This window comes from Labrus mixtus, chromosome 11 (genome assembly GCF_963584025.1).
Source record: "Labrus mixtus chromosome 11, fLabMix1.1, whole genome shotgun sequence".
In the NCBI taxonomy this organism is placed as follows: domain Eukaryota; kingdom Metazoa; phylum Chordata; class Actinopteri; order Labriformes; family Labridae; genus Labrus; species Labrus mixtus.
In genome coordinates this window covers 11097891-11109606 of record NC_083622.1, presented here as the reverse complement: position 1 = coordinate 11109606, position 11716 = coordinate 11097891, and the positions used below count along the sequence as shown (strand labels likewise).

Genomic DNA, 11716 nt, shown 5'->3' with positions numbered 1-11716 from the left:
AAGATGTGAGTGGAGCCTGCAGCAGAGGCGAAAGTCAGCAAAAGACTGACGGCAAGAGTAAGAAGTCGAGCAGCAACCTGGAAATGCAAAAAAAATACATGCAGTTCCATGAGTGTCCACTTGAGGCTAGCTGTAAAAGCCCCTGTAGTCACGTACACACCAATTCAAAAATGTCCATTTTGACATGAGAATAAAACATGTTTGCAGACCTGTATAAAAATGTTTGGTCTGAACAGCTCATGTCTTTTTATGGCATACTCTGTACAGGGGGTGTGTTTTGGGTGAACTTTTTATACCTCATTAAATTAGATTTCATGAAGGGAACGAGTTACGCAAAGTTACAGTGGCAAGGGAACATACATTTGATATTTTAGCTAACATTTACCTGTAGGCAGAATGTGTGACATTTTACACATAAATACAGCATAAATCAAGTATCAATCAAGCATAATATCAAGTATTAATATCTCTCTGAGTCACGACTGTCTACAATGAGTGAGAAGTGTGAGTCCTGCTAGCTGTGTTGTTGTCAGAGCCGTGTTTACATCATGTTTATTTGGATGGGACGGCCTTGTGTATAAAAGCTGTTTTAGTCGAGTACTAGAGAAAAGAAGAACATACTCACTGCTTATTTGGATGTAACGTAAGTGTCTTTAGATCACGGTCATTCTGTGTCAATTTATGTTCGATATGAAGCTACAAGCTAACCAAAGTGTGCTAACATTAGCCTGCTAACACAACAATGCAGGACACAGGCAATTGCAACTCTAGCAAAAAAACTATTTTGTCTGCTGCTTGCACTTCATGGTGCTTAATTATGGTACTTTCTAATTGATAACGGTCAAGCGGTCGTCAAACAGCAGTTTGTTTTGGTTTCATGCTGGTGCTCAAGGGTGACATCTACTGGATCAAAAAATCGCACATTCTTCCTTTAATAAATATTATGGGCATGGGCAAAGTATTTTACTCTGATGTTTTGAGTACATTTTGCAGACACTACTTGTGTCCTTTATACTATATTTACTTTGTCATATTAGAACAACTTCTGTTTCTCTACTTCTGCACTTTTAGTCAATCTCACAAAACTGTGTGTGTTACTAAGTGACTCTGCTTTGTTTACTAAATACACAATTGAAAAATAGTTGCAGTGACCGCAGTGACACACTCAGCGCTGATGGCACAAAGAGAACAATTATTTCATAATCATTGGCTTTGGTTGGACCTGAAGTGAAGGTGAGGAACAAGGAAGGTGTATGTTGATGTGGATAATTTGTTGCCATGAAAACAACAAAATAAACACAAACATATTGTTGCTACCTTTGTTCTCATTGTATTTATCTTGGGTAAACAGTTGTGACTTGACTTGTAAACAAAAATATTTAGACTTCCTTTGTCATCAAGACATTTTCCAGGGAATCTAACCCTATTACTTTTCAATTGTCCTCCCGATTTCAGGGTGTTTGGTCATTTTACCTCTTACAATTTATGATCTGGTTTAATTTTAAAAACTAAAAACCACTCAAAACTCCTGCTGCCTTCATTCAAGTTCTCTAAACAGGTATTTCTGTTCGCTGACATCGTGGGAATTCCCCATGTTATTGAGGTTGTGGCTGGATCCTCCCCTTCAGGCGTGTGATTGTTTTTTTCTACCAAGGCTATTGCACCTCTGGTTATTTGGAAACAGAGTGATACAGATCAGTGGTGATCAGCAGGCAATTAAAACAACCTCTCACACAACAAATAACTATTTTCAGAATGTTATGTGCTGTTTTCAAGGATGTTAGGAACTTCTCCACCCATAGAGGAAAAAAAATATTCCTGAGGGAAACACCAGGGTGCTGGTATGAGTGCTTCATTTGTTTTATTACACACAAGAAAAACATTACTAATCTTCTAATCATGCAGAAAGTCCATAATTCAGAAAGTCCATTATTCAGCACAATTCCTGTAAGATAGCACCAAGACCTTGTTATTTAAACAAACAATAACAGACTGAGTCAGTTATAAATAAAATATTTATATGTCAAAGGGTGTTAGATTTAATATTTTGACTTACCAGTGGAAAGACTTGGAAGACTCTGAGGAGATAGAATTGTTCGGCTAAAAAAATGAAAAGGGCCTTCTTTAAATTAAAAAGCAAGGTCCCCACCCCCTCCAAAAAATAAAATAGGCTACAAATAATAATAACAAACCTTTCTGTTGAGGTGGCTGGACACTTTTCACCATATTCTGACAAGCTGCGTTTTGCAGAAATGTCTTCACCACTTCAGAGTTGACATATCTCTGACGAGCTAAAGTGAATGCAACCAACAAAAATATAAATTTCATGTGTAGAAATACACAGTTTCTATATATTCTTCAACATTGTTATTACATTGAGTGTGTGTTTAAATCATTGTTATTGATTAAAAAACACAAACTCTCCTTCATGTCTGTGATAATCTAAATTCTTTATAACCGAATGAAACAAAACTCTGAAAATAACTGATTAGGCTAAAAAAAACCAAGGCTCAGTAATAGTTAAGTGAATTTGTTAAGTATAACTCAGACAGCTACGTACACCTGAGTATTTTTTCTGTGTAAACAGCGTATGATTGTCTCAGAGAGAGACACAGTCTCATAGCAGAAGTGCTAAGGCTATATCAGTGTAAGCTAGCTTGCAAGAAAACTACAATTCTAGCCTTGTTAGCAAAATCTAGCTAACTGATATTTACATAGCTCTGGTCTGTTTTAAAGAGAAATTCTAGTTCAATGAACCATTCTCTCAGTTATTCACTTCATTGACTAAACAAAGAAGTAGCTAAACTGCTTAACCGCTAATGCTAAAGTTAGCTAACTGAGCAGAGCTAGTCCTAACTGCCACCTTTAGAGTCAAACGATGTGCTTCAAAACAATTGAAAGTTATCAATTGGAGATTCATTCATGTCATAGTCAGTAAACTTTTAATGAACAAGGGTATAGACACACCGGTACATGAAAACTAAACAAATAATTTTGAAAAGAAAGCTAGGCTATATAGCTCACTGATTGTGTTTCTAGAAATGCTTAGCGCCATATCTACATTATCTGAGATATGTTTATGTTCTACGGCAGACCTGAAAATTCTTTGTAAATCTAAAAAATATTTTTTTGAAACACAATTTATCAGCCATCATGCAATATTTAAATCATGTTCACAGTTTACTACTTTCTGCATATAAAGCAGGTCAAGCTGTTGTCTGATAATTCATGAGTTTTTGGTTGTAGCCGTAGGCCTATACATGATAAATGTGGTGAGAACTTTTTAAACTTACAATAGAGCATGTGTCTACCGAGGGAGTCCTCCGAGTCCGTCTCGTGTAGAGGGAGCTCGATTTCCTGGACAATGATGCACTCGGGGCAGTTAGCCCATTTTCCAGTCCACAGCAGGCTCCTCCGCTCCTTCTTTCCTGAATCACAACACCAGCAAGATCTCAGTAAGGAAGCAAGTGAGCCACTATAGCCTACTGCAGTTGACTCCTAAAAAGACTACATGGAGTTATGAACAGAGGTTGCTTTGTTTAAAGAGGATCTTCTTATTTGATCAGAAGATTAGGAATCTGAAGCCCCAAACACACTTGCACTGCACTGCTAAAAAAAACTAATTTCTAAGGAGTCACATGTGAAACACAAATGTCCGAATCCATTGACCAGAACATGAAATGGACTTTAACCTGCCAGCCTCTATAGAATCAAGGGAGCCCACATGTGATTGCAGCAGGTTTGGAGCGCCTTAGTTTGTTTCAGCTCTTGCATTTGTATAATGTTGTAATATCAATGTAACCCTCTGGACCTGTATGTTAAAAGATAATCCTGAGTTCATATGTGAAAACATCTCAATGGTCTTGGCCACGGCTGGATTACCAACTGGACGAAGCCGACTCCTCTGTGTTTACTGAATTCTAACTGGTTACTTGCAGTTTATTGAAACATAACAAAAGCAGAAATAAGTAACTCTGGCATCTTTCATCATATTTAGAAGGAATACTGAAAACACAAGTTTTTGAATGGAGACTCGTACTTTCTTGTTCTACATGAGACAATGTAAGTGGAGAAGAAGTGGACTCGGCACGCTTTACAATGTGTTTGCGTTAATTTATTCAGGGGACGACATTTTTTAAGCTAACAACACACATTAAAGTAATATTAGCAGTTAGCTATAGAGTCAGGGCCTATGTTTGAATAGAGACACATCTGGGTTTTCCCATCCATCCTACCATCCATTATCTATACTGCTTTCTCTGTTCGGGGTTGTGGAGCCAATCCCAACTGACATACAAAGACAGACAACCAGCCACACTCACATTCACACCTATAGGCAATTAAGAGTCACCAAGTGACCTAACAAGCATCTGTTTGGACTGTGGGAAGAAGCCGGACTACCTGTAGCAACCCACACACGTACAGGAAGAACATTCAAGCAGCACTCAGACAGGCCCTGTCAGACAAGGATTCAAACCAGGATGAGAGTGAGATGCCGTGAGACACAAGCGCTAACCACTGCACCACCGTGCAGCCCATCTGGGTTTTCCAACCCTGCTAAATATAGAATCCTAAGTAGCTTGATCTCTGCAAAGATAATGCACAAACTTTCCATTTGCAAATCTATAAATGATGTGTCCTCTGGCCTTCAAAAACACATGACTGTTCATCTTAACTGTATGTGTGTGTGTGTGTGTGTGTGTATGTGTGTGTGTGTGTGTGTGTGTGTGTGTATGTGTCTCTTCCCTTATTCTGGTGTATATTTCTGAAGTTTTTTTTTTGTTGTCTTCAGCCGTCTGCTCCATGTTGTACCAAACATTGTCTAGCTCTCTGAATATCTGGATGTCGGCCTCTCTGTAACTCACTACTAAAACAGACAGAGAAAAAGAGAGATGGAATATAACAGTGTGGTGTCACCAACGGCGAAAGAATGGAACTTATTTTCAGTTAAACCCACAACATGCTGCAGAGACCACTGATGGAAAGTGCAGAGGGAGTGGAATGTATATCTGTTCAATTTATCTCAACCAACGCCCCCCCCCAACCAGACCGGTGCATGACTTAAACTAACACACGTCACACTTAACCAGAGGATATATATCAACACGTACATAAAATTAGCTACAATGCGAGTATCGTAAATCATTAAATTTGTCAGAAAATATCAATTCACAAAGAAATTCATCCAAAACAACGTGACAACAAAACCAAAATAACAGTAAAATACTCATCATTTTATCCATAAAATGCTTTGGAAATGTGGGAGGGCTTTTCACATATCGATGCATAAAATATCTTAATTGTGTTTTTTACCTGCTGACGGTCGATAGTGTTGGCCAGTAAAAGCTCAGGAAAAGAGCAGGGAACAATGGCTTGATGCAGAAAATTATAGAAAGAACATAAAAAGGCTAACGCTTTGTTCCACATATCTGCACCTCAAGAGCTTCAGCTTGAAGACAACCTGAAAACACTCTGAATAAGGGTACAGTTCCAACATGTTGGTTTTAAAGAGAGCGGGGGTGGGTGAATTATTAACACGGTTTGCTGCAACACCCCTGATATGGAAGAGGTCATAAATGGCTGAAATATGGGAAGGCTTTGTTTTAGATGAAAAAACTAAGCTGGGATAAACACATTTATAATAAAATGACTCATCCTTTCACACAGCAAGCCTTACTCAGTCATGTTAAAAAAAGGAGAAACTCACCAAAAGCCATCTCTATGATGCCTACTGAGTCATCATCATGTAGGAGGTAGCAGTTTCTTTTAAACCACTTCAACCAAGCAGCAGTTAATTATAGAAAGTGTTTTCAGTATTTGCATGTCAACCAACAAGCTGCAATCCCCCACTGCTTATACTGTATGTTAAAGTTCAGTTAGTCCTGAATGAAGAAGTCCAACTCACTCTCTGTAAACACACACTGAATCATTAACTTGGAGTTGAATGGATTTCTTTTTATTAAAGGTTCTATATGTAACTTTTTACATGTATAAATCGTTTTTTTTCGCCCATTAATAAGCGAACGGTTAACTGATGTGAAAAAGTAGATGTTCACTGTCTATCGTTTGTAGGATGGAGAATGAATCTAATATGGAATCTGTTAGTACAAATAAACGACCGGTGTTGTGGATTTTTCTGTTGGTAATAAAAGATCTCAAGTCAAAGTCTTTTGTCTTTGTGTATTTTACTGCATATAGTAAGAGTTCTTTTGCAAAGGGGGTAATCAGCTACAAAAGTAACATCAGTCACAAGTGCATCAAAGATTCCTGGAGCAGTCCCGGTTGCAGAGCATATTTCAATCATAGCACAATGTCATAAAAAACACTAACATCAGATGGAATAATAGAAACTGTATTACTTTACATGTGCCAGGTCTGCCTGGCATTTTCTTTTAAAGCCTCTCTGTATTTTTGTTTTGTTGGGTTTAGTAAATGCATGCATTTTGTTTCTTTTGCTGCAGGAATTCAAAACAAAAAAGGACTGACCCATATCAGAGTAGCTTTATAGAAGGTACAATTTATGAAAAAAAGAAGACAGAGACAGAATTGCTGCAGTAAAGGTTTTATTTCATTGTCATGTTGAAAATGGCAAGTTCCTGTTCTTCATTTACAGTAGGTGCTTTCCTCTTCCCCCTGAGGGGGGTAGATGTTGAATCCTTAGAGAGACAAAATACAATTACATATTAGAAACCGGAGGCTTACAGTAACTGTAATACAAGGTAAAAATGATTTACACTTTGCAGTAGGATAAGCCATTATACAATATCCTACCTGTTGGTTTCTTGAAAAATCCGGACAATGGATGCCACTGTGTCCCGTCTAAGATTTGGTTATAGTCGTTCCCCAGCCATCCTGATAACCCGTGGTTTATGACATGGTCTATGATAGTAGCTCTTATTTCATCAGTTACCCTAGCTCTGGCCCTTCTTTGAGCACCACCACGCATTCTAACTCCTCTCCCTATACCTTATCCTCATCCATTCCTCTCCCTTGCCTTTGTCCCACTCTCACTCTCCCATGTCCTGGTGCTCGTCTGCACTTTGACACCCTGGACACTTTGACACTTTACTCATTACACTGTTTACATTTTCTACATTTTGAATATTTATACTTTTCTTTTTTTATCTTATCTTACAGTATATTTCTACATTTACTCTATGTGTATTACTGTAGTAATTTTTGAGTGTTTACTGTATTGTATGGCCTTGCGTAACAGTCTTTACATTTCACTGCACATCTATTGAGCACGTGAAAGATCTTGAATCTTCCTCTCCCTTGTCCTGGTATTCGTCTTCCTCTCCTCCGTGCAGGCATTGTATTTACTTTCTTTGTGTTGCTCTATATTGTTGTATGTTATCTGTTCTGACATACCGTGTGAAATCATTGGTAAATTTGGCTGTAAAAATCCATTGTTTGGTCACAGCTTGTGTGTAAAAAACGTTTAAATTTGTGTTAAATGTATGCATTTTGTGCCAAACAACAAGAAATGTGTTAATTGCATAGCCTACACAGGCGGATTTTGTGCTAACTGTGTTAAGAGTTTAGGAACATTGTTAAAAGTATTGAAAAAAAGTGTCATAGCAATCGTAAAAAAAACTGTAACTGGTGTCCTATCTCATATTTGTCATGGCCCTTGAGCCAGGTTATGGCAGTTTTTGTTTTGTGAACCCCACCCTCTCCAACTGTTAGCCCTGGTGGAAGAGGAAAGGCCCCGCCCACTTAGGGAAGCTGTGTCTAAAGGCTTTATGACGTTGTGTCATCACAGACTACAACTAAACAAACTTTCCAAACTGAAGAAAAGGCTATTGTTGGCCTGAAAAGACAAACATAGAACTACTGAATCAACTCTGAGATGCATATCTTCAAACTGATTGCAGAATCTTGTGTTTGGATATTTATTAGCACTCGTCTACTGCCTTACGAAAACCGGTGCGGGGGCGAGGGGGAGCTGAGGGATGAAGGAGGCATGTCTCAAGAGAGCATTTGTTTTAAAAATCTGCTCTGAAAGTTGCATAGTAAGTCTTTTCTTTGAAATGCTTGCTTTTCAACACGATGTTGTGTTTTCAGCCTTTAAATGACTTCTGTAAAACACAATTCTTCAAATATTTCAAATGAAACCATATCAATGAATTTGTCTGCCTCCGGCTCACTAACACTTTACTCACAGTGTGGGTATTTAAATCAAAGGGTCGGGTTGATCCAGTCTGTTTATTTGGATCTGATGATAAAGGCTCAGTGTAGACAAATAAAAGCTTGAAACAGGCTAGCCTAGTTCAAAATTGTGTGTACTATCACCTACGAAGAGGATAATATTTTTGAATTGTGTTACGCTGAGAACTTGAATGGAACCATTTTGAGTTTTTTTCCTTTTTCTTATGCGGAGGTGGACTCAGCCATCAAAAGAAGGGAAGTTTTTGTTTCGATTTAGTTATCTTTTTGGTTTGACCATGTGTTATTATGAGGGGAACCTAGAGGATAAGATCAGGTTATACATGTACTGTACACATACTTCCACAAGGTGGTGTCCAACAACAAGCTTGTTAGCTTTCTGTAAACAAGAAGTCAAATATCTGGCGGTCATGGGCTCTCTAAACAAAACCCACTGAGACACATGTCCAGGTGACATCATCCCAATGAATAGTTCATTCAGATGTTTTGATTGTTTTCTTCAGGAAAATGTTTATTGCAGAAACTGGTTAGTTAAAATTATATGTTTTCCTCCTGCAGTGCACATAAGAATGCGCTGTGTAGAGACTGACTAACTTTATTTAATGATCTTTTTCAATAGGAGAGCTGGTTAGACTTTCTGATGAATTATTGGGGCTGTGTCCTTTAATATTATTGCAATAGAAAGTTAAACATTGGTTGTGTGCTATGGAATACTGACAAAGAATTGTGAATGTTCTGTATCCATGGTTACAGAGAGCACATATAAGCCAACTTAAAGTATTTCCCCAAACGATCTCCTTTACATATTAGGTCAAACACACCTGTTATTGAATGTGACTTTTTATGCATTTAATTTCTCAACATGTTATTTCCTCACACATCAGTTGAATAACAGACAGCAGGGCCAAAAACAACACTGACTCTTCAGCTTTTCTTCATTGTTTAATCATGTTAATGATGAACAAAGTATCAGTAAGTGCAACACAGAATTTGTGGTAAGTATGCAAACTAGAGTGCCTTTGGATTTAGTTAAATATTGTTTCTCTGACTATAAAGGGAGGTAAGCATGGACAGGAGCCGGACACGACTGCATGAATGATAGAGGCTATTCCAGTCCAGATAGGAACTGCTTACTTAATATAAAGCGGGGGAAAAGTGAGTACTGAAAGGACAGATGTAACCCGTATTACAGACAATAGAGCTTGCTGTTTTTAACTTTATGGTCCAAGTCAGACAGGGACTCATTAAGGGATGTCTGCCACATAGATTGATCAAGATGAAATGGCGTTTTTTTCTATTTTTTTTAAATGTATTTTAAACCTACACTGCTCCTGTTTCAGAGTGCAAACCAAAAAGACAGCTGTCGTTGTTAAAAATCATGAACAGTGTCATTAACAGTTTAATGAACCTAGTCAAGTGCTACAGCGGTGAGTTATGAGTGGCGTATTTGATTGTTAATAATCTCTTATATAACTTTTTCCTTTCACATCCCGTCCCTGGTGCAATGTTACAGCAGTGACTGGGGGTCGATCTGGGCATGTGCAGTAGACACCTGGTTCCCCCTCTCTGATGGCACGGCCAAAATCCACCTACGACTCCCCCTTCAGCACTGACACCAGGTCTCCACTCTCCTTCAGCTCCTTGAGTATGTCCAGACCTCCTATCAGCTCTCCTTTCACATAAAGCTGGGGGTAGGTTGGCCAGTTAGAGTAAATCTTGAGCCCCTGACGCACCTCTTCGTCCTGCAGAATATCAAATGTGTCATAATCCACCCCGGTGTCGTTCAAAAGCTCCAGGGTCTGCCTGCTGAAGCCACATCTTGCACCTTCCTTGTTGCCCTTCATGAACAGCACGACCGAGCTCTTGTTGATGACGGTCTTCAGGCGGTGCTCCAAGGTGACAGCCTTCGGGCAGGTGTTCTCCAGCTCTCCAGACTCGGCCAGCTCCTTCACGATGTCGAGCCCTCCCACCAGCTCTCCGTTGGCGTACAGCTGAGGGTACGTGGGCCAGTTGGAGTAAGTCTTCAGCCCCTGTCGGACCTCTTCATCGGACAGAATGTCAAAGCTGCTGAACTGGATGCTGTGTGTCTTGAGCAGGGCCACTAGCTGTTTGCTGAAGCCGCAGCGAGGGTCCTGCGCTGACCCCTTCATGAACAGCATGCACGGGGCCGCGTTGATGAGCTTCTTCAGCCGCTGGTTTAAATCCGTGCTGCTTTCTTCACCCGGGCTACCCGCGACCGCCAAGCGGGTCACCTTCTTGGTCAGCTCCGGAGCGTTTGCCCCATCCAGGCGGTCCACTTTCTCCCCGCCTTTGAAGAAAAGGAAAGTGGGCACGGAGGCGATTTCGTACTTCTCCGACACCTCGGGCACCGCTTCCGCCTCCAGCTTCACGAACGTGGTGTGCGCCTGCGCCTTCGCCAGCTCCGCCATAACCACGTTCATCTGCTCGCACTGAGGAGCCCACGCCGCCTGGAAATGAACCACCGTCAGGCATTTTCCAGCTTTGGCCAAGAAGTCTTCAAACTGCTGTTGCGTTGTTGCCTCCACGAGATTCGCCATTTTTTTGTCCTCTTCTCTTCACCACTTCCGGTTTCCCCCTTGGCGTCACATCCGGTGCAACCCGCCTGGTAGCAGCAGAGAGCCTCTTCTGGGAAGTCATTTTCATGTTAATGTGATGATAAGAAACAGCTGCATACTCTTGATAAATTGAAAGGATACTGCGACATTTCAGGTAACCACTCAACATCACGCAGTAGTAGCACCTTACTGTTTATGATACGACCAGTAACGATTTGTTTATTTAGCATTTAGCTTAGCCTCCCTGCTTGTTAGGCGGTGAAAGTTAGCTCCGTTGCAGAGCCGTCCGGTTAAGCTAAATCCTGTTAGCAAACCACTGCTAACTAAGCTTAGCTGGTTCACGTCTTCCGTTTAAATATTCGAGTATCGTGTTAATGTCAGATTTGGTTAACTCGTGTGAAAACTAAAAATCCTCTCACTGTATTTCTCTAACTAAACTTTAGTTAACGTTAACCTACTAAGCTGTGTTTCTATGGTAACGTCAGCTACGGCAATTATTATGTTGAAAGCAATTTAAAAGATTAACATACTCTGCTGCTCTCTGTTGACTTTACACAGGCCTGTTTCCAGCTGCTGTAGTTGTGTTTGTTATTATTATCAGTGACAGCCACGAAACCAATGATTGTTTATTTTCTCATTGTTTTTACGTTTCCTGTTGACACCCAGTGATCTCTTATGTATTCAATGTTGTTCACTGTCTATGTTGCTTATGTTGTCTGAGTCCATGTGCCTGTGTTTCTAAATGTGTCTTTTGGCTGAAGGGACAATAAAGTTGAAGTAGATGTGTGATTGAATGTGTATGTTATAATACGCAATTATTGATCAACAGATGGAAAGTTCTGTTCGTGACATTTTTTTAAATGTAAAACCTGATTACATCTTGTAAGTTTCTTCTCCTCTTAGAGGCAGAAACTTTTATGTTCTGCACAAATAATGAAGAATGCATTTTTTTTTCATTGTACGTTGACTAG

General features: G+C 39.8%; 1 protein-coding gene and 1 long non-coding RNA gene across 2 annotated transcripts; both read right to left on the bottom strand.

Moving 5' to 3' along the window:
• Window positions 1–6546: 6546 nt before the first annotated feature.
• Window positions 6547–6997, bottom strand: LOC132983604 (uncharacterized). Its single transcript, XR_009674854.1, has 2 exons — window positions 6772–6997; window positions 6547–6656 (listed from the first exon to the last, which is right to left on the bottom strand). It is a non-coding gene; the product is annotated as an uncharacterized LOC132983604 (long non-coding RNA).
• A 2101-nt stretch (window positions 6998–9098) lies between these two features.
• Window positions 9099–10756, bottom strand: glrx3 (glutaredoxin 3). The gene has a single exon (XM_061049977.1). The coding sequence runs from the start codon at window positions 10725–10727 to the stop codon at window positions 9759–9761; it is 969 nt and encodes a 322-aa protein (XP_060905960.1). The 5' UTR covers window positions 10728–10756; the 3' UTR covers window positions 9099–9758.
• Window positions 10757–11716: the final 960 nt, after the last annotated feature.

What these genes read in the sequence shown, in the direction of transcription:
- glrx3 (XM_061049977.1), bottom strand. Translation starts at nt 10,727, where the DNA reads ATGGCGAATCTCGTGGAGGCAACAACGCAACAGCAGTTTGAAGACTTC.